This window comes from Typopeltis vanoorti, chromosome 21, assembly GCF_054136105.1.
Source record: "Typopeltis vanoorti isolate ZY-2024b chromosome 21, IOZ_Tvanoo_1.0, whole genome shotgun sequence".
Taxonomy (NCBI): Eukaryota; Metazoa; Arthropoda; class Arachnida; order Uropygi; family Thelyphonidae; genus Typopeltis; species Typopeltis vanoorti.
This window is the reverse complement of record NC_143569.1, coordinates 47,371,277-47,395,827: the sequence shown is the minus strand read 5'-3', so window position 1 is coordinate 47,395,827 and position 24,551 is coordinate 47,371,277. Positions and strand designations below refer to the sequence as shown.

Below are 24,551 nucleotides of genomic sequence, written 5' to 3'. Positions count from 1 at the left end.
GGCCTGAGGAAACTACAATATGCTACAAGATTTCATTAGTCCAGTAATTGATAACTAATTTAAATGTAATTTTATATTTGTCAACATGCCACACCGATATGTTTAGTAATTTTAATGACTACAACCACCGAGATAATTAAGAATAAAAGTTTAATATGGACACAACTAGTTTCGTTGGTAAGCCAACTTCTTCAGGTGTCAAAGTACAAAGATATATACACAAAAAAGACTGACAGAAACATTACACACTTACAACAACAGAGCTGTCAAAAAAAACTACAGTAAAGTTCAAATTGGAGTCCATGCTTCAGTTCTAGCTACATTTACATGCGTGCAAGTGATCTCGCGAGAACGCCAGCATTGAACAGCAGAGCTATGCGAATCTGGCAAATTGTAGCTAAGGTTGTTATTCATGTGGGAAGAATTGAGGGTGATTTCTTTTGACTCCAGAATACGTCTTTCAAGTTCATCATAACATTTGTGAATATTAGAAGTTTGAACCCAGTCTATTTGGTGTTGGTAGCCTTCATCAGAGTTTATAGAGAACAAAATGTGGCTGGCAAGGGCAACTGGCTTGGATTCTGTTATAAGAGATGTCTCTTTTGTGTTTTCTTCAAGACGGAGAAAGATTGATTTTTCAGTTTGTCCAGGAGTATAATTCTGCATACTCCTGGGAACTGAAGATGGTGATGTTTTTCTTTTGGCTGACTAAGGATCCGAGTTTAAGAAGAGTAGAGAAGCAAGTTTTGATGTTGAACTTTTTTAAAATTCTAGCCGGTTTTGGGGAGAGGGAACTAATGTAAGGCAAAGAAATGTAAGCTCTGGGGGTAGTAGAATCTTCATTAGTTTGTTGACGACGGATTTCATTACCATAGGTCATTGTTGGGAGTACACTAGTTGTAGATCTTCTTTTTAGGCAGTTTGGTAAATTGCTTTTAAATATCTCTCTATAATGGTTAAAACTTTCCATCCTGGTGTTATTCTAACTGAAATTTCATTATCAAGTTTATTGTTGTTGGTAATGATTTGTTCTAGATATTTGTATGAATTCGCAATTTCACTCTGTCTGATTTATTTCAATTTGTTTTCATTCTGAAGTATTTCCACTATACATTATTTCTGATTTATCAATATTTTTGTAGGCCTATATCCAGATTTACTTCATTTAATTCAATAATCATGTAATCTAGTCTTTTGGTGATGCGGCTATTAGAATGATATCATCAGTGAATTGCAGATTACTCAAATATTCTCCATCAACATTCAGTCCTCTTTTCTCCCAGTTCAATTTTCTCATAGCATATTCAAGGACTGTGGCAAATAATTTTGGTGAGATAGAATCTTCCTGTCTAACTCCTCTTTTTATTTCCATTTAAATTTATTACTGATATGAACCTCTCTCATATATATGAGTTAATATGTCAATATAAATATCACATTATTTAAATTAAGGAGATATTAAATCCCACATTATTTCAAAGCCAAATAAGAAACTCAAAGATAGGAATCAAAGAGTTTCATGCCGAATATAGCAAACTATAAAAGTTTCAGCGAATTGTAGCATGAGCTAAAGCACATAGTTCAACACTAGGGTAACTCGTTGCAAAGGTGGGGAAAGCTCTGATCAGTATTCTTAGTATTTCCCATAATGTAAAACACATCTCCTAGGAGATGTATGATGTTTTACATTATGGTGGAAAGTCACTACCCAGACCAGTTTCAATCCTCTTTGGAGTTTCATCAGTGAGTAGGTAGACCAGGTAATACTGAGGTTATAGCGAAAAGAACTTTTATACTTTGCTATACGAGTTGTCAGAAAGGTGCACCCATAAATTACTTTGCAACGAGTTGCCCTAGTGTTGAACTATGTGCCTGATTGAAATTGATGAAAGCTAATTGTGCTCACGCTACAATTCGCCGAAACTTTTATAGTTTGCTATATTCGGTATGAACCTCTTTGATTCCTATCTTTGAGTTTCTTATTCGGCTTTGAAATAATGTGGGATTTAATACCCCCATAATTTAAATAATGTTACATCGCAGAAGTGAAGCCTATTGGCTATTTATTTTAAGTAATTCATGGGTGCACCTTTTTGACAACTTGTATAGCAAAGTATAAAAGTTCTTTTCGCTATAACCTCAGTATTACCTGGTCTACCTACTCACTGATGAGATCCCAAAGAGGGTTGAAACTGGTCTGGGTAGTGCCCTTCCACCATAATGTATAACATCATACATCTCCTAGGAGATGTGTTTTACATTATGGGAAATACTAAGAATAGTGATCAGAACTTTCCCCACCTTCGCAATGAGTTGCCCTAGTTTTGAACTACGTGCTGAAGCTCACGCTACAATTCGCCGAAACTTTTATATTTTTGTATTTGCTATTTGTTATTTTATATTTGCTATATTCAGCATGAAACTCTTTGATTCCTATCTTTGAGTTTCTTATTCGGCTTTGAAATAATGTGGGATTTAATATCCCCTTAATTTAAATAATGTTACATCGCCAAAGTGAAGCCTATTGGCTCTTTATTTTAAGTAATAAATATCACGTATTCTTATATGTTTTTAGAGCTTAAAGCATTTTACACAGGCCTAGTGAGTCAAAGGCTTTTTCATGAACTATGAAAGCCAAAGAAATTGGTATATTATACTCTTTTGTTTTTTTCCATTACCTGATTTAAGGCTTGTAATTGATCTAAAGTTGAGAAGGATGTATGTTCTGAAACCTGCCTGCTCTTTTGGTTGATGAAAATTTAATCTACTATTTATTCTGCCATCTATAATTTTTGTAAACGGCCCATGAAGGACTGGTAGAACGGTTATAGGTCTATAATTTTTGATGTTAGTTTTATCACCTTTCTTATATAGAAAGATGATTTTCCATTTTCTTTAACACTCAATATACAATTATGCCAGTTTTATGTGCAAGAGATCTCCATTTTTTAAGCATTTCTATTAGTATTGATCAGATCCAGATGTCTTTTCATTTTTAATTTTTGTAAGTGCATCATGTTTTTCATATTCATAACAGTGCTACATGGTACAAACAATAGCAGAGGAAAATAAGTATTTAATTTATTGATTTCACTGATATTTTGCTGGATTTCTAACCAGCATCCTCAGGGAACAAAATTACAAATGTATAGACACATTGCATTAATTAGATAGTTGTAGAAACAACTATCCAATTAATTAGATAACTGTAAAATTATCTAATTCTACAATTGTACAATGTAGAAACAATTCAATTATAAATGAAAAGGAACTAATATCCTAACAAGGTCCTCTAGGGGTAAGATAAAGTAAGTTATTCACATGTGATGTCACTGTGATGGCGTATGGTCACTCCCATATCTCACAGGGTTTTGGGAGTGAAGTCGTCTGCTACAAGGAGTGGAAGGGTTGCAGATTCCCTTTTCACACAGAGTTAGTAGGATAACCATAAACATCAACATGGTGGGATGCAAACCTTGCAGTCTCTTGGCAGGAGAGCAGATATGCTAACAATGGCCAACCAGGCTGGCTAGGGTCAGATAAAAATGAAGTGAATTCAGAACAGTAAGGCTAAATGTATTATTAGAATGATCATCTCTCGGATTTTTGACAAATTAATGCAAGCATATTTGTTGAGGTTGGGGGAATGCTTTATAGCTGATGGTGATTCTAAAAATAAGCTCTAAGACCTATTAGCGACTTTTATTCAGCATAGCTCTCTTCTTCTATTTGGTCTTTTGTAAAGGAATGTCCAGAACATGGCCTGCCAGGCCTGACTTGCTATACAGATGATCATGGATGTGGTTTTTATGTTCTTCAAGGCAGATCTACCATATGTTCAAAGTAGGCTAATTGCAGGTAAAAGGAACATTGTACATATTATTTGTACATATTTATTTCAATTTGTTTTCATTCTGAAGTATTTCCACTATACATTATTTCTGATTTATCAATATTTTTGTAGGCCTATATCCAGATTTACTTCATTTAATTCAATAATCATGTAATCTGTATGGGGATTCGCTATTAAGAGGCGTAATAATTGAGAGTTTAACGAAGTCGTACCAGCCGGGTGCGAACATAAAGGACGTCAGCGAATCTATTCGACTGCAAAAACAGAGGGTGAAAGAGATGATAATAGTGGCAGGAACGAATGATTTGAAAGAGGACAAAATGGAAATGATAGAGGATGTGAGGGAGTTGTTTGAGGTAGCAAAAGAGAAGAGTGAGAGAGTTAGGATGGTGAGTATCTTACCGCGGTATGACAGCGAAGTGTTTAGAAGGAGGGCCATAATTGCCAATGACTTTATGCGTGGGTTATGCATGGAGAGTGGTGTGGAATTTGTGGATGTGTGGAATGAGTTCGATGGGCGAAAGGACTTATATAAGATGGATGGGTTACATTTGAATGGAGTTGGTGTACGGAGACTTGAAAGAGTGTTGATGAATGATGTGGAAGTGGATGTACAGACTCAGGGAAACTAGATTTATTAAGAGGGTGGGGAGTAGATATGCAGACTTTAGGGAGGGCAGTTAAGTGTATGAATGAGTATATTATGCCCGGGCGAGTACGACGGACAACAAATCAGAATGGGATAATTAGTATAAGGAATCAAATTAGGGATGGGACAAATGGGCTTCTGCGATTCATGTACACTAATGCCAGGAGTATTAGGAACAAGAAGGAAGAGTTTTTGGCCATGGTTGGCACTTCCAGACCACAGGTTGTCGGTATTAGTGAAACATGGCTGACAGAAGATGATAAAGCTAGTGGGATTGAATGTGCTGGGTATAGCGTGTTCAGGAGTGACAGGGTGAATAAAAAGGGGGGAGGAGTGTTATTGATGATAGCTGATGAGCTTCAGCCAAGGAGTATAGAAGTTGAACTGCAGGATGGGGAAAAAAGCACATTTGAGGCTGTTTGGTGTGAGATACAATCTAGCAGAACAAAATATACAATTGGGTGCTGCTATAGACCGGGTGATGGAGTGGATGGTGGGAATAGTATGCATAAGCAAATAAAAGAAATGAATGGAAGGAGGGTAATTATTATGGGTGATTTCAATTATGGTAACATTGACTGGAAAGAGGAGAGGGCACATGGGAGGAAGGAATTGGATTTTATGCAGTTATTAAGAGACAACTATCTACGGCAACATGTATTGGAAAATACCAGGGGGCAGAGAGTGCTGGACCTAGTAATTGCAACTGAGAATGTAGCTGTAACGAACATGACCATATTGCCACCAATTGGTGAGAGTGACCATAAGGTCATGACTTGGGAGGTGGCTAAAGGAGTCGAATTTACAATTAAGACAGGGTATATGTGGAATTACCGGGCTGGTAAGTATGACAAGCTTAGGTGTGTGCTTGGCTCAATGCCATGGCATGTAAAACTGCAAGGGCTGGATGTTGATGGTGCATGGGAGGTGGTTAAGAACTGTTTGCAGGAGGCAATGGTTGACTGTATACCAAGAGTCCGAATAATAAATCAGGTAGGGGTTAAATGGATGAATAACACTATTAAGCTTGAGCTGCAAAAAAAGAAACAATTGTGGAGGGAATTTAAGGAGAAGGGTGACCATCAGGTGCATGAACAGTATAAAGCTCAGGCCAGGATGGTAACAAGGGTGGTAAGAAAAGCAAAAGCAGATTACGAAAGGAAATTGGCCATGCAGGCTAAAGAGAATCCCAAACAGTTTTTTCAATATGTTGCAAGTAAAAGGAAAAATGCTCATGGTAGAATGATCTTAAAAAATGCTGAGGGTAGGGAGGTAACTGAATCAGTCGATGTTGTGAAATTACTGAGCGAGCACTTTGCAAGAGTATATCATCCAGGTGGTGGCTTTGCGGAAATGGAGGAACCAACAGCTTATACTGGAATTGTGATGAATGAGGTAGAGGTAACTAGTCTATTACAGAACCTCAATGTCAATACATCTGTGGGATTGGATGGTATACCAGCTCGTGTCGTACGTGAAGCGGCCAAAGAATTGTCAGTGCCCTTGACCATTATGTTTAATTTGAGCCTCAGGACTGGGTCAGTCCCAAGGGGGTGGAAAGAGGGGAAAATAGTTCCACTGCACAAAGGTGGTTCCAAAGCTGCTGTTGAAAATTACCGGACAATCAGCATAACAGGAATCATTATCAAGGTCTTAGAGAAAATAGTCAAGAGGAATATACAAGATTGGATAGAAGAAAATGGGATACTGTATCGGGGACAGCATGGTTTTGTGAAGGGTAGGTCATGCCTCAGTAACTTGCTCACGTATTATAACACAGTGACGGCTGAACTGGATAAGGGTAATGGGTTTACAGTGATTCTGCTGGACCTTGCTAAGGCCTTTGACAGGATACCACATGGAATTCTAATCAGTAAATTGCAGCATATGGGAATGGACATAGGGTTGGTGAGATGGATAGGAGGGTGGTTGACGGAGAGATATCAGAGAGTGGTTTACTCAGGAGTAGAGTCCACAAGACGGCCTGTGACTAGTGGTGTACCACAAGGATCTGTTCTTGGACCACTGCTGTTTAATTTGTTCATAAATGATATAGGAAAGGATCTGAGAGGAACAGCTCATTTGTTTGCGGATGATGCGAAGTTGGGTAGGGCAATAGTGAATGCAGATGATGTCAAATTTTGCAGGATGATTTGGATAGATTGGAGGTCTGGGCTAGGGAGAATGGATGTCAATTTAATGTGGCAAAATGTAAGGTTATGCATTTTGGGGTGAAAAGATGGGAGGCAGTTTACTGCATTGGTGGAACCGTGCTCCAGGAAATTGATGAGGCACGAGATTTAGGAGTGTTGGTGGATAAGGAATTGAAATTTAGGGGACACATTGCAAAAGTGGCCAAATCAGCTCATCAAATCACTTGGTTGCTGAAGAATACGTTGACAAGCAGAGACAAGCAGGTTATTGTTCCTCTGTATCGAGCCTTGATAAGACCTCATCTCGACTACTGTGCTCAGATTTGGTCACCTAGGTTTCTTCTTGATGGGGAGGAGGTGGAGAGGATCCAGAGGCGAGTGACCAAGATGATAGCAGGTCTGTGGAATGAACCGTATGAGAACAGGTTGAGGATTTGTGGGTTGCAAAAATTGGTTGATAGGCGGAGGAGGGGAGATATGATTGAGACATTCAAATTACTGAAGGGTTTCTATAAAATTAATTCAGAAGATATTTTTGAGAACAGGGATGGTTGTGGGAGGACTAGGGGACATCCATGGAAACTGGGCAAAAGTGTGGTTAGTAAAGGTGTTAGAGCTGGGTTCTTTACTTTTAGAGTAGTGAATGAGTGGAATGCGCTCCCTGAGTCTGTGGTGGATGCTGTGACAGTGAATGAGTTTAAGGCGAGGTATGATAGATACTGTATGAATGTCGAATAGTTGTGATGAAAATGATTTGGGGCCTCCCTCGATGAGTCTAATGACTCCCTGGAGTTGCCCGTAATAATAATAATAATAATAATATTATGATGTGCAAGAGGATGAAGATGATGCTTAGGAGAAAAGATGAAGGCTGCTAACTGGTGCATGGTTTGAAGTGGTATGGATATTATGTTTGAAGAGAACTTTGGCTATGCTCTAAAGTACCTTGAATAATGGATGGAATGGGTTTGCTGTGATCTTCTGTGTTTTTTGCAGGAGGAATAGCAGGGCATACAGTTTTTATCTATTTATAGGAATTGTAGCCATCAGATAAATAAAAATTTAAAAAAAAGTATGTCATCTGAACAAATAACTCTGGTTCTGTGAGTGAATGTTTCAGGATGCCATACTGTTGGCATGGGTAATGGTACTTATAAGTACCTTCCAGTGTGTGTGTATGTGGGGGGGGGGGGTTTCCTATAAACAAAAAAGGATAATGAATCATTTGGCAGTCATGTAAGTAGTCTGTCTAGGAATTGGAGACAGTTGTTATTTTCTGAAATGTATATTGGGATGTTGGTTGTTATGTGCACTAAAAATATATCTAACGTGTCTGAGTTATGAGACCAATAAAAACACATTACTCACATAACATAGCCAAAGTGTTGGTTTATGTGTAGCTGTGTTGAGAGCCTGATTTTATAAAAATTCCATGTGGAATTTGAATACATACAGATAGGATTTGATGTTTGGTTGTTACTCATAACAGTGATTCAGTATGATCAATCAATTAACCATTCATTTTCCGCTAGTGTTGTTTACCATGAAGTGCTATCATGAATGTTTCCAGCAAAGTTGCACTCTCCTATGCTACCAATGTATATTTGAATACCGAATCAAATTTTATTGACTAAATGATGATTCATAGTGACATAGATCAAAAGTCTAATATACCAACTTACTACTCAGATTTGTTCTTATGGCACAATGATGAAAAATTAATGATGTACTGTGATTTAGGGTTAGAGATACAGAATTAGTGCCATAAAATTAAGTCTATCATGACTGTCAACCATGTGCATCACCCAATGATCTGTCTATTTTCTAGATCTGTATGCTGTGAAACTCACAAAAATTGATGAATTCAAACATCAAGTGAAAATACTTTCCACAACTATTATTATTATTATTATTATTACTAATATTACGGGCAACTCCAGGGAGTCATTAGACTCATCGAGGGAGGCCCCAAATCATATTCACCACAACTATTTGACATTCATACAGTATCTATCATACCTCGCCTTAAACTCATTCACTGTCACAGCATCCACCACAGACTCAGGGAGCGCATTCCACTCATTCACTACTCTAAAAGTAAAGAACCCAGCTCTAACACCTTTACTAACCACACTTTTGCCCAGTTTCCATGGATGTCCCCTAGTCCTCCCACAACCAGCCCTGTTCTCAAAAATATCTTCTGAATTAATTTTATAGAAACCCTTCAGTAATTTGAATGTCTCAATCATATCTCCCCTCCTCCGCCTATCAACCAATTTTTGCAACCCACAAATCCTCAACCTGTTCTCTTATGGTTCATTCCACAGACCTGCTATCATCTTGGTCACTGGCCTCTGGATCCTCTCCACCTCCTCCCTATCAAGAAGAAACCTAGGTGACCAAATCTGAGCACAGTAGTCTAGATGGGGTCTTATCAAGGCTTGATAGAGAGGAACAATAACCTGCTTGTCTCTGCTTGTCAACGTATTCTTCAGCAACCAAGTGATTTGATGAGCTGTTTTGGTCACTTTTGCAATGTGTCCCCTAAATTTCAATTCCTTATCTACCAACACTCCTAAATCTCGTGCCTCATCAATTTCCTGGAGCAGGGTTCCACCAATGCAGTAAACTGCCGAAAATCTTTTCACCCCAAAATGCATAACCTTACATTTTGCCACATTAAACTGACATCCATTCTCCTTAGCCCAGACCTCCAATCTATCCAAATCATCCTGCAAAATTCTGACGTCATCTGCATTCACTATTGCCCTACCCAACTTCGCATCATCTGCAAACAAATGAACTGTTCCTCTCAGATCATTTCCTATATCATTTATGAACAAATTAAACAGCAGTGGTCCAAGAACAGATCCTTGTGGCACACCACTAGTCACAGGCCGTCTTGTGGACTCTACTCCCGAGTAAACCACTCTCTGATATCTCTCCGTCAACCACCCTCCTATCCATCTCACCAACCCTATGTCCATTCCCATATGCTGCAATTTACTGATTAGAATTCCATGTGGAATCCTGTCAAAGGCCTTGGCAAGGTCCAGTAGAATCACCGTAAACCCATTACCCTTATCCAGTTCAGCCGTCACTGTGTTATAATACGTGAGCAAGTTACTGAGGCATGACCTACCCTTCACAAAACCATGCTGTCCCCGATACAGTATCCCATTTTCTTCTATCCAATCTTGTATTTTCCTCTTGACTATTTTCTCTAAGACCTTGACAATGATTCCTGATATGCTAATCGGTCGGTAATTTACAACAGCAGTCTTGAAGCCACCTTTATGCAGTGGAACTATTTTCCCCTCTTTCCACCCGCTCGGGACTAACCCAGACCCGAGACTCAAATTAAACAAAATGGTCAAGGGTACTGACAATTCTTTAGCTGCTTCTCGTACAACACGAGCTGGTATACCATCCAGTCCCACAGATGTATTGACATTGAGGTTATGCAATAGACTACTCACCTCCACTTCATTAACCACAATTCCCGTATAATCTACTGGGTTATTCGTTTCTGCAATGTCACCACCTGGATGATATACTTTTGCAAAGTGCTCACTCAGTAACTCAACTATCTCTAATTCAGAGTGTATATGACTTCTACATTACTTCAACCTTGATGTCTCTTCTGGATCTGGCTTCTACTGACAAGACCTCAATGAAGGTTCAAAACTGATTTGGGTGGTAGTCCTTCCCATAAAATACTGCATTATATATAATGCAGTACATTATACATATAGGACTATATATAGGATACTAAGGCAATTAATGTGAAGTCATTAGCCTCTATATACAATAGCCTAGTTGTGAAGTACTTCAAGCACAAACTTCATTTGCTTACACTTGGATATAGGATTAAACAAGAATATAACTTCTTGGCAAATTTAACTTAGCGAGTTAAACTTACAAGCATGCAAGTTTAACTTACGTACTTATCTCTAATGTTAGTGTGATAACATAATTTTCTAGCATACTGCATGCAGATCATGGATGGTGAAAAGAGATGTTGGTGTGTTCTAAATGCAACAACTTAAAATACCAAAATACAAATTTCTTTTCCTTGAACTATATGAAAGTAACATCACTTTTATGTAGTACTCTGAAAGCTTAAACTATTTCTGAAAGGCTCCAGATTCAAATCTTTTTCTGGATATGGATTTTAAACCTTTTACACATATTTTAGAATGGCTCTGAAGTAAATTTTCTCAATATTTAGGAACTTATGATTATCTTTATTAAAAAATAAAACGTTTTGTGGAAAAATCTGAAATTATATAATTAGTCGCAGATGATTTTTTTTTTTACAGCAGGAACAGGTTACCGAATGAATAACTATTTCTACAGTTAATTGGAATAATGTAACAACAGACTTGTAATAGATAAGGCTTTCTACACAACCTATTTCCTCACATCTGAAAATGTGTTATTTTTTAAAAATTATATATATATATATATATATATATATATATTTTTTTTTTTTGTTAATTCACCTGCTAATTATTCTAATTTTGTTGCAATCAAAGGTCCTAATATTTTTGGTTATTCTAATAACCAAACACATAAACCAACAAATAATAATACTTTTTATTATTTGTTGTACAATCAGACAAGTTTATATTATTAATCATTAAAAGTGTTAATTTTTTAAGCAGATTGAATATATACATTTGTAATTTAAAGCCACTTTTATTTGATACTTAAAAATAATAATCCTCAAAAAAGCAGATGAAAAAATTAAGACGATAAAAAAAAGTGAATATCTGTATTGTTAAAATTTCAAGTCCTTAAAATGAAAATAATTCAAAAATATACTTAAGTCAACATTGATATAATCATTTATTGTAATATAAACAGAAACAAAACCAGAATGCATAATTACCTGCACAAGTTTGGTTAATTAAAATAAATTAAATAAAGCAACTAAAAACAAAAGAACATTCACTTACACACAACTTTTACCTTATGTGCCTGAGGAAAGATAACAAATATCCACAGATACATGGGTGCTAAGCATAATAAGAAAGATGGACTAATACATCGTTTTCTTATAGGCTGGACAACTGACCACAGAAGTAGCTGTGTGTGAATAAATAATAGTTGAAAAATAGCATTCTGGAAGTTACTTAAAAATTACACATATTTTAGTAGCTAGTAAATGTACATTATGCATGACATAAAAAAGTACAATAAAAAAAAGACTTATGGATGTATACCTGGAAGTTGTCAGCCTTCATGGCATATGAAACACCCCCCCCCCTCCCACCAAAAGCATCAGTAGTAGATGTCTATCTCATTGTCCACATACTCATTATTTTGACAGTGCTGACTAGTCTGTGCAGGTTTAGGCAAGTTAAGCTATATAACAACTGTTGTCATGCAGTGTGTTGTAGTAAATCAACCAAGCTAAATATACTGTTTCAAGATTTTTATGATTTAAAGAACAAAGTGACATGACTGCATAAAATTGTTTTAAAATTGCAAAACAGCTATTTAAACATAAAATTTACTAAAAATAGCACATTCCAATGCTCTTTTTTAGCAGAAAAAAAAACAATAGCACATAAAGATGGTATGAAAAGTGACAGGTCTTTGAGTGGTTCTGTTAATGTAAAGAGAGTGAGAATCTCCACAGAAAGTGATCTGTGCACTGGACAACCATACTATCAATGTTGAGAACTGACAATAAACATTTAAATGAACATTCGAACTCTGGAATAATGTAATTCAAAATTATGGGTAATCACCTGTATGCAAGATTATTATTATTATCCTAAAATCTCAATGAGTTAAAGACTCATCTAAGAGGTCCCTTTGTCATACACACAACTCATCATACTACACCTTAGTATCACCAATGGGGCTGGCTCCAACTGATGAGACCTCAATAATGGTCAAAACTGGTCTGGGTAGTGACCCTTCCCATAATGCATAGCATTATACATGTCTGTAAGGATATGTGTTTTGCATTATGAGATACTAAGGCAAGTGATGTGAAGTCATTAGCCTCTTTATATGAGTTGCCCAGTCTTGAAAACAGTTCAGGTGCAAACTTTGTTTGCTTACACTTGGATAAAGGATTAAATCAAGAATATAATTTCTTGGCATCTTTAATTTAATTTTTGTTGTGTTGTCTTCACAATTTTAGCAATGTGTCCTCTAAATTTTAGATACTCATCCACCATCACCTTAAGATTTCTTGTTTCCTCCACCATATATCTCCACCAAGCATAAATTCTACATCCCATCTTTGTTTCCCAAATTTTAAAACCTTACAGTTTGCAAGATTGACCTGACATTCCCACTCCTGTGTCCAATCACTCAATCTATTGAAGTCTTCCTGTAAGGCAACAACATCTGCTCTACTCCTCATAGTTTGTCTCAACTTTGCATCATCTGCAAACAACTGAATATTCCCATCCAAATCTTCCCAATATCATTAACATACAGGAATGGCCCTAAAACAGATCCTGGAAACACACCACTAGTGACTTTCCTCTTCTGGGATATTGCTCCTCCATACACAACTTGCTGATACCTATCAGATAGCCAATCTCTATCTGAGAGGTATCCAGTGGTGCATTGGACATGTGATAATCTATCAAAAGCCTTTGCAAAATCTAAGTTACTACTGGGTATCCATCTCCATTATTCAAGGAAGCTGTCATCTTATTGTAATAAGTAAGTAGATTACCAAAACATAATCTCCCTTTAGCAAATCCATGCTGTCCATCAAAGATATTACCATTGTTAACCCAATTCTGGATCCTGGTTCTCACCAGCCTCTCCAACACTTTTCCAGCCTCTCCAACACTTTAACCACAATAACTGACACACAGATAGGCCTATAATTTGATGTTTTGAGTTCTGTTAGCTCCCATATGAAGTGGCACAATCTTGCCTTCCTTCCACTCTTTTGGAACTTGACCCAGTGCAAGACTCATATTAAACAAATATGTCAAGGCAGATGACTCTGGCATATTCCTTCAAAATATGTGGTGATATAATATCAAGTCCTACAGCCTTAACATCAAGTTTGCTCAATCCCCCCATATACTACTTGCTCACTTACAATCAGTCTCTCCTCATCATCAACTGCTCTCAAACTCTCCATTATGGCACATTCATAAGAATGAAAGACCTTTATGAACTGCTCATTAAATATCTCAACCATATCTTCTGCAGCAGTTGTTCTTATACCATTTTCTCCAATCAATGTCATCCTTCCATAATTATTCCTTTTTTGCTGGTTACATATCAAAAGAACTCTCTAGGATTCTTTTTGGCTTCATTAGCTAACTGCTGCCCATACTTCACTTTTGCTATCCTTACCAACCAAGTCATCCTCCTTGCCTGTTCTTCGTAATCTTCATAGAAATGACATTACCATGCATTTTATGCTGCCTCCAAAATGGCTTTTTCCTTTGTATTGCATGCTTAATCTCTCCATTCATCCATTTCACACCTACCTTATTTAATCTTCTGACCCTTGGAATACATTTAGACACTGCTTCTACTAGATAGTTCTTGAATATCACCCAAGCTGCATTGGTCTCCTTTCCAGTCAACTCCTCATCTTGCTACACCTGCAAGTTGTCTCCTGAGCTTCTCATAATCACCAGCCTTGTAGTTCCACATCTGCTCTTTTCTCACAGAGGGTCTCACACTGTTAGCAACTACCCAGGTAATTACCTTATGGTCACGCTCACCACCTGGAGGGTGATTTGACACCTCATTTAGAAGAGAATAGAAGACATTGGAATTTACGATTTTATGTGATTCATGTGACTCAATTCTAAATATCTGAATGTTTCAGCAAGTTCATGTATTTCAACTTTTAGCTAAAAATGGAACATCACTCATAACTTTCACAAGTACAGCAGCTTCGAAATCTGTTGATTTGGCTCTGTATAACCTTGCACTATGCTATGAGCACCAAATTATAAAAACACTTTTCTAGGGAAATATATGGATAAATGCACCATTCTCCTTAGTTTAACTGCCCAAAAGAAAAATACCAGTAAACATTTATGTGATAAGCTCAAAAACACTCTTGGACTTGTAATTGTTGTTTGAGAATATTTCTGCCATAAGGTTTCACAAATTAACATGATAACACAAAGAAAAGAAGGAAAAATATTTAATAACCATATATTTCAACCTGAAAAATACAGGTCATAATCAATGGCATCAGGAAGTTGAATACAAAATAGAACAAGACCAATGGATTATTTAAACAGTAAGAGCTGTGTGATGTTATATATAAATAAAAATGATGCAAATGAATAAAAGAATAAACACAGAATTATTATTTTAAAAAAAGTTGATGATGCATAATTAAAATAAGATTCTCCCATATCCTTGTTAATAAGAGGTAGTTATTTGGATTAAGGTTCGAATGATGAAGTAAAGCTTTGGCACTTTCTTTAAATAAATATTCAAACTTATGGTGTCAAAGCTGGTTGAGCACATTTCAGACATAGAATATTGCGATACTGTGTGGTTGGTATCAATTCCATGTTGTGCAAGGCCAGATTTCTCAGATTTCCTATTACCAATGTAAGACTGGCATTTTTGCATTATTTTCTTTACTGAATGCTCAGTTTGTCTGAAGTAAGAAAGGTCACAGTCAGATGGAACTTAGTGGATGCTAGGAAGAGTGAAAGGGATCATTTATCTTTAGAAGATGGTAATAATGATGACATTTGTTGAAAGGAACAAATGTCGCCACGAGATTATACTTTTTAAGGATTCTAGATATTGGCTCCAAGATGTCCTCTTCGTATTACTGTTTCATAGTTGTTTGAGCTCAGATTATAGGAATCACAAATATGTTGTATGGTCTGCTCTGAGAAGCCACTGATACCATTTGATGTCCAGAAGTTTTGCTGTAGTCGTTGCAATTTAGAGCATATAATGTGGGCATGAAGGAACAGAGTTTTCACAATCCCAATCTTCTGAGAAGAATGGTGAACAGATAAACAGAAGTAATTAGTTCACTGACAAGGAGTGGGAGAGTAGGATGTTTAGGAAAGCTAGCTTGCTTTCTTTTTCTATTCTTATAAGGCTGAGGGTTTATGGATAAGAAAAGGATTTCTTCTACATATTCTAGATCAAAGTTGGTGAGAGCAGGAGAGAGTAAGTGCCCCTATAAGTGGTTCCCTTCAACTTGTCCACAGATTCTGTTCTGACAAAGAAAATAACCTGAGTGAATGACAAAGTCAAATAATTTGACTATATCTGATAAAAAGGCTTGTGAGAGCAGATGAATGGGATCTTCCAGAGGCATGTTAAGTTAATACAGATTTAGTATTGAAGCTGACCAATAAGTCGATGGGTTGAAGGGCAAGATTTTTCACTTTATCCAGAAAATCAAAAAATATTTTTTATGAAAGAATAGAAGTTACCAATGTGAGCCTTTAATAAGTGTGCTAAAAACTTAATTCATGTGATATGTTGGAGAATCTATACAATTCACAACAGGATGCCTTCCTTGTGGATCTTTGGCAAACCAAAAAAGTATGGGGTTCTAGCAAAGTAAGTTTTATTGTTTTATTTTAAGTTGTCTATAGCATCTCCACCAAGACTTGTAACATCACCTAATGTGAGTTCAATTTTCGAAGTTGACTACTGGTGGAATTGTGGTCAAGTTCTTGGTAAGCAGATCTGTCATATAGCAAAAGATATATTTTCTGTTTTGTATTCTGCAGAGTGCCACAACCACAGTGGCTTTCCTCTCGTCTGCTTTTGTAATAATGATATGACTGTGTATCTCAGCAATTATAGAGCTTTAATTTCTGCTAAAGAAATATTTGAATTAGGAAGTTTGGCTTTCAGAAGTGCAGAAGAGACTTCCAAAGTTTTTTGGTGTTCTCACTGGAGAAAGTGGATATATTCCATTCAATATTATAGAGGAAATCTAAATAAGGAATCTTAAAAACTACAAATTTATGTCCTTCTGATAGAATAAGAATTTTATTTTCAGTTAAAAGACATCCTGAATTGTTTAATACCAAGTTATCTGAACAGCAGTGGTGATAAGAACATTAAATTTGCAATCTAAATGTCATGTGTTTGTTAAATTAATGGTAAAGAGAGCATTTTGCAACCATTAAAACTACATGTGATAGCTGATAATCCATAACTGAAGTAATATTATCTTGAAGATCAGCAGTGTGACATATATTACTAACAAGATCACACTTTACTCAAAGTTGATTATGAATGAGTGATAGACTTGAATTTAGACAGATATAATGTGTGCCAGGAGATTTGATACTTTCCTTCAATTTTGTGAAGTTAGGAATAATCTTGCGTTCATGGCATTGCATTTCTTGAGAAAAGAAATCCAAGCTCGTAACTTACCTTGTAACACAGATAATTTACCGAGCTTGCCAGTCTACTTAGTTACTTTGTTCCTGTGGAGGAACAGTAATTATCATTTCAGTGAAACTTGTGCCATAATGTTTCACAAATTAACACAAGGAAAAGAGTGAATAATATATTTAATAGACATATATTTCAACCTGAAAATTAGAGATCATCATCAGTGGCATTAGGCATCGGTGATATCTGCCTAATGCTACTGATGATAATTATTTACCTTTATTATAATGTAAACCTATCTTTATTGGATACTATATTCAACAGCAATCTGCTTACCGTCCTTCTCAGAAAAATTGGAATTATAAAAACTCTATAACATCATGCTCACATTATATGTTGTAAATTGCAACAACTAACTACAGCAGAATTTATAAACTGCAAAAACAGTATATGCATCTCAATGGCTTCTCAGAGTGGACTATACAATATATTTTTGATTCCAATAATTTGAGGTCAAATACCAATCAAGCAATATGAAGTGTTCCTATCCCATACATTTCTGGCATCTTAGAATCAATCTCTGATTACAGCTACATTCATTCATTTCAACAAACTATCATCATGTTTATCTAAAGATAAACCACCCTCTCTTGCTCTTCTCAGCATCTACCAAGTTCCATGTGACTGTCACCTTTCCTGTTTCGAACAAACAAAATGCTCAGTGGAGAAATAAAAAAGAAATCTGGCCTTGTAACAATATGGAACTGATACCAACCAAACATCCTGTGGTATGAAATGTGCTTACTCCATCATTGCCACCATATGAGTAAGTCTGAATGTTTATTTTATAAGAAAGCACAGAAGCCTTACACCACTATCAGAATCGGAATGACTGCCTCTCACTATTGAAGATACAGCTATTAATATATGGCTATTAAACATGTTATGCACACTTTTTTTTGTGTTATCATATTAATTTGTGAAAGCTCCCTGACCTCTGGATCCACTATGCCATAATAATAGGACATTCTGGATACTTTTGATGTGTTCCATTATCTTGTTAACAACCTGGCCACAAGCCACACAGGAATTTAATTATCTAATAAGCAGGTCTTGAAAAATTTTGTGTTGGCTCACCAGTGAGGCAAATATTTCACTAGTTAGAAATTACTTTGGGTGAACTCTACCATGGCCTTCTAATATATCACAGTTACGTTTAATCTAGGATCTGATAAATTTAGAAGCTTTTGTTAATGCTATGGCTAATTTTTATCTAACTTCAAAGAAAAAAATATTAAAGATCTGTGTCTGCTGGATAATGATATACTGGTTTCCTTTGATGTAGTTTCCCCTATTTACCAAGTTCAAGAGACTGACCATCAACGAAGGCTATTTTTACATTGTGGAATAAGTTGTTCAAATAAATCAAAGAAACAGTGATGGGCAGCCCTATCTTATCAGTTTTGGCTGATTATTTTATGGAACATTTAGAATGCCAACTCTTCCATATAATTTTCTCCAAATCTTGTATCTGGCTTTGTTTCACTGATGATATCTTCACAGTATGGTCTCACTAAGAGATAAAATTACTGGATAAAATAAACTTCTTGTACTCTGGTATCAAATCACTATTGAACAACAATAATCAACATATTGATACAAAATTAATAACGGAAAACTCGCGTACAAAGATTATTTAATAGTATAATTTTCGCCTATATGTCACAGGCATCTTCAGTACATTTTAAGCTCAAATTAAACAATAACTGACAATTCCAAAAAGCGCCACCTAAGTAGCTGGTGTAAGATAACTAAAAAGGTCAATAAATTTCTTAACAAAAAAAAAAAAAAAAAAAAAGTATACAATAAAAAGATTAGCTGATTTATAAAGTAATTTCTCCCATAAAGGGGATAGACGTATGCCATCAGATCTATTTAAGTTAGGAGAATGAAGTAAAGTTTCACATGTTTCTTTATAAAGGCATTCCACGAGGAACCGACTTTTGTGAAGGACTCTTGTCTTTCTCCAATGAACTCTATGTCTAGTGAAGACGGCATGTTCTGCAAGTCCAGACCTTTCAGGTTTAAAGTATTCAATATAAGATTGGTGTTCTTCTAGCTGAATAGAGGCAGATCTTCCTGTTTGTCCGAAATAAGATAATCCACAAGAGCACGGAATTTGGTAGACACCTGGATAATTAAGATGTGGAAGCTTGTCCTTAGGAGAAGTGAGAAAGGTGGAGATTTTTCTAAACAGTCGAAAGGCAACAAAAATATTCAGTGGTTTTAAAACTTTTGCTATACGTTCATAATGCCTTGTACATAAGGGATAGGAATGTGCATTATTTCTTCTGTATTTGAAGAGGAAAACATATTAAAACTACTCAAAGCTCTTTTAATGAAGCAATTCTTATAACCACTAGATAGAAAGGAAGAAGTTATATATTGCATTTCTTTCTGTAAAAGATTGTCTGAAGAACAAAAGGAGTGGGCCCGATGAACCAGTGTTTTAATAGTTCCTGCCTTTTGACTGGGATGGTGATAAGATTCAGCATGGATATAATGGACTGTATGAGTCTTCTTTCTATAGACTGAGAAATGTAGTTTACCATCTGGTTGACGAAGAATTAGAAGATCTAAAAAGGCTAACTGCTTATTTGATTCTACTTCTAGGGTAAACTGGATCCTAGGATGAAGTGCATTTAACTTAGTGAGAAACTGTTGACGTTCATCAGAAGAGCCATTCCATACAGCAAAAATGTTATCGACATATCTGAACCAATGAGTAGGTCTGGGAGAAATGTTGTCAAAGATACGTTGTTCAAAACGTTCCATAAAGAAATTGGAGATAGCAGGAGAAAGAGGATTGCCCATTACTGTTCCTTCAATTGGTTGATACAACTTATTTTTAAAGGAAAAATAACCAGAATTATCCAGGTGTCTACCAGATTCCGTGCTCTTGTGGATTATCTAATTTCGGACAAACATAAAGATCTGCCTCTATTCGACTAGAAGAACACCAATCTTATATTGAATACTTTAAACCTGAAAAGTCTGGACTTGCAGAACATGCTATCTTCACTAGACATAGAGTTCATTGCAGAAACACAAGAGTCCTTCACAAAAGTCAGTTCCTCATGGAACGCCTTTATAAAGAAACATGTGAAACTTTACTTCATTCTTCTAACTTAAATAGATCTTACATCTATCCCCTTTATGGGAGATAGTACTTTATAAGTACTTTAATTTCAGTACTTTAATGTACTGAAGATGCCTGTGACACACAGGCTAAAATTATACTATTAAATAATCTTTGTACGTGAGTTTTCCGTTATTAATTTTGTATCGATATGTCTACTCATGGTATACCTCTTTTAAAACTTAATATTCAACATCCAACAACAGCTTCCCTTTTGATGCCTCAATAATCTGTAACTCTATAGATAGTATTGCATTTTCTGTTTATAGAAACCCTCCTTTACTAGCAGATACATTTAGTTGTATTCACACCATCATCTATCACAAAAGGGAACATGATTCCCTTCTGTTACATGAATTAAATAAAATAAAAATCTCCCTGGATGCTTCTGATGAGAAAGGAATTTCCATACCTTACTTTAAAGGAATATCTCAACAAATATCACAGATTCTTCGCAAGTACAATCTATAAAACTTTCTTCAAACCAGCTTGGAACCTGTTTTCTTTCTCCCATCTACCAAGGACAAATTACCAACTCTGTGCCAGAAGTTTATCAAGTGCCCTGTAGCTTTGTTACTTTGGATAGACTGGCCATTCTGCTCAGATTAGAATCCTAGAAAATCAAGACTATACTACATTTTTAGAATCTGACAGGTCTGCCCTTGCTTCCTGCTAATGATACCAGACATAAAGTTCTTTAGAACCAGGCTTCTTCAATTCCAGCAGATTCAAATTCGATTGTATGTTCCTTGAAGCATGTAAAACCTTATAAAATAATCTAAACCTTAACTTTTAAAGGTGGAGCAAGCTACCAACACTCCTATCCCGGTATCTCCCATAATGCAAAACACATCTCCTTGTGGATATGTATACTGTTATGCATTAAGGGATTGGCCACTACCCAGACTAGTTTCGACCTTTATTGATTCAGTGGGAGCCAGGCCCAGAGTTGGAGATACCAGGCAGAAGCAGAAGCAAGGTGATCTTTACCTATAGGAGTTGCCAAACGGTTTGCCACCTTTTTTTTATTAAATTACTCTGGATTTAGAGAAAGATGTTGAAAGTTTATTTTTCACTAGGTTAGACTATGATAAATCTAGTTTAATCCTTTATCCCAGTGAGAGCAAACAAAGTTTGCACCTGTTTGTTGTACTACTTACCCAGGTAAGATAGTACAGCACTATATTTTCAGGTGCAAACTTTGTTTGCTCTCACTGGGATAAAGGATTAAACTAAATTTATCATAGTCTAACCTAGTTAAGGGGATAAAAATCCCTTATTGTTTTTCAGCCAGTAAGCGAAACTAAGATCGAAAACTACGATCTGAACGTTTCATGCCGATGAACTGTCAGCGTATCCAAGCGTACGTGACCACTTGGTAGTGCCACACCACGGCAACTCATTGCAAAGGTGGAGCAAGATCCCTCACTGTTCTTGATATTTTCTCATAATGTAAAACACACAGCTCTTAGGAGATGTAGTACTGTTTTACATTATGAGGAGAGGTCACTACCAAGACCGGTTTCAACCTTTTTTTGAGGTCTCATCAGTGAGTAGCTAGACCTAATATATCAGAGTTTAAGTGAAAAGAACTTACATTCTTTTGCTGTACGATTGCCAGAAAGGTGTGTCACTATATTATGTTATAACATAGTATATAACTAAGATGAAAAGCCAAACGGCTGTTTTTTTCTGGCGAGGTTAGTCAGTTAAGGGGATAAAAATCCCTTATTGTTTTTCAGCCAGTAAGCGAAACTAAGATCGAAAACTACGATCTGAACGTTTCATGCTGACAAACTGTCAGCAGTTCGTTGGCATGAAACAAACTGCTGACAAGTTCAATGGCAAGTCCGTAGGAATTCCATCACTCAATGGAATTCCTACTTACTTACTGGGATATATCATTAAAAACTGTGAGAGTCTTGGGCAGAACTAGGCAAATTAAGCAGCATCATTGGATGCTGCTTAATTTGCCTAGTTCTGATACACACACACACACACACACACACACACACACACACACACACACACACACACACACACACATGCACATGCATGCATACATATGATAATGTGTACCAGTAGGAATAGGGCTAGTCACCTCATCCTCGGGATGAAGGGCTTAAGATAGCTCTTTAAGACTGGTCTCTTACATAGATATTATGTAACAGGCCAGTAGGCCTAACACATAGAAGAGAGAAGAAGACATATGATAATTCCTCCCATATAAAATTATAAACTTAATGTTTAAAAGTAAGAGTTATATAATCTGGAATCCTGTTTTAGAGACCAATCACAGTACTTTTTCAAGCCACTTTCACTTCAGGCCAATAAGATCTTGCACCAGGTATTGTTGCTGTTTGGAATTATGGCTCAAGCAACTAATGCTATAAGGCCAGTGGATTATGTGTATTAATATGTTTTTGCTCAGTTTGAATGTTTTATGGGATGAAAAACCCTGCCACTCTGTATGAGACTAGCTAACTCACTTTCAGTTGAAAATTTCTTATAAAGATTATTCAAGTCCTATATGGAATCCAATGCAATATTTTTCCAACCAAAAGGCACATCTATACCAACTGAGCCACAAACTCCATACAGAGTGATGAGATCTGTCTATCACTTAAACATATTTACAAACATCCATGCCACAGTGGGATTAGAAGAAGATCTGTTAGCTGAAGAGTGGAAATGCTATCCGATCAATCAACCAACCAGGCTGTCATATTTATTATTATTGCATGGGCACCTCCATGGAGACTTAAGACTCATCATGTGACATATTTTAATGAGTACAAGTCAAGTTAGTAAATTTCAATGGAAGTAATACATAATCCTGTCAAGTTTCTGAATGTCCAGTGTTTGGAAGTCTGCAGACTTCAGAACACTCGGCATTCTCTTTTATTTTCAGCACTTCTCTTCTGGAAAACTGCCCATATTGCAAACACTTTCTCTCACTTAGGATACTTTTCCTGTGTTGGATGGATTTTCGGGAAGCCAAACAGCTTCCCGAAAATCCTTATTACTATAAAAGGATAATTCAACTAACTAATAACTCATCTCTTATTGAACCCACATCATGCTTTGTCACACAGATAGTATCATTTCCAAAAAAGCATGTCTATAGATATTCCCAAGGTATGCTCAACCAAACTGGTATCCATAATGTTTACTTTCTGCAAATCCATACACAATGGGCACAAACTGGCCAATATTATACTCAGTGCAATTATATACAAACCATTCTAACAGATTAAAGATGATAAGAAATTACATTCTTGGTTTAATCTCTTTTGTCTGAATGTAAGCAAATAAAGTTTGTTGTGTGTGCTTTACATTATGGGATACTAAGGCAACTGATGTGAAATTATTAGCCTCTATATACAAATAGCTTAGTTGTGAAGATACTTAATGTACAAACTTGTTTGCTTCCACTTGGACAAAGGATTAAACCAAGAATGTAATTTCTTGGCATCTTTAATTTATAGTTTAACCAAGTGAAAAACTTTCAACAATTTAACAGAATAGCCTTCAGTGCCATTAACTTGCATGATGTTGTATATATTTATTATACAGATGCAGGTTTAAATCTTCTAGACTGTTTTTTGAAACCTGTCACAGCTCTATAATACTCTCTGACATGATTGCCTCATGATATCAAAAATTTGGAAGATTATTATTGAGACTAACAGTCCAATATTCAAGAATTCCTCACAATGCCAAGGGGAGCACCAATTACATATGTAAGATTATACTATTTGTACTCGAGTCTGGACATCTTCCCTGGACAAAATCCCATCAGGCTAAAGTGCAAAGTAGGACAGAACTTCCTTATATTTCAAAATTTTTAAATCATAGTTTTTATTCCTAACATTATTTGTAGTTTACAAACACTTCTGTAACTAACATGTAAAATATTGCATTCATATTATATCAAAAGACTGCAAATGAGGATGGCATTATAAGCATTGTACTGTATGGTATGACTATACGACAATAGTCTGCTCTCCAAAGCTAGCTGTGTAAGAGAAATCATGTGAACCTAACATTCCTAAAGACTAGGAACGAATGTGGGCACAGAAAAAAACTAGAAATGGAGTGGAGAAATGGGAAGCATAATGGATGCCTCCATTGTTCTGCAGAACAATGGCCATTAAAAAGCCTGTAAAAGAGATACACTGTAGAAACTGATCTATGGGAAAAGGGGCTAAAGAGAGTCCTATAAGAAGGGTGTCATTAATCAACAGAATTTTCTGAACAGCACTGTTCAGAAAATACAATAGGTTACACAGAAAGAGGAAGTAAAAAGGATTGGATCTCGAATGAAGTGAAAAGGTTAAGTGATCAAAGGAAAAGCAT

General features: G+C 36.2%; 1 protein-coding gene across 1 annotated transcript in view; it reads right to left on the bottom strand.

Moving 5' to 3' along the window:
• Positions 1–24,551, bottom strand: part of Alg9 (alpha-1,2-mannosyltransferase Alg9) — a 246,190-nt gene that overhangs the window by 96,162 nt on the left and 125,477 nt on the right. The window contains exon 10 of the mRNA XM_090410879.1: positions 11,630–11,746. Coding sequence (XP_090267005.1) covers positions 11,630–11,746 — 117 coding nt within the window. The remainder of the gene's footprint in view (positions 1–11,629; positions 11,747–24,551) is intronic.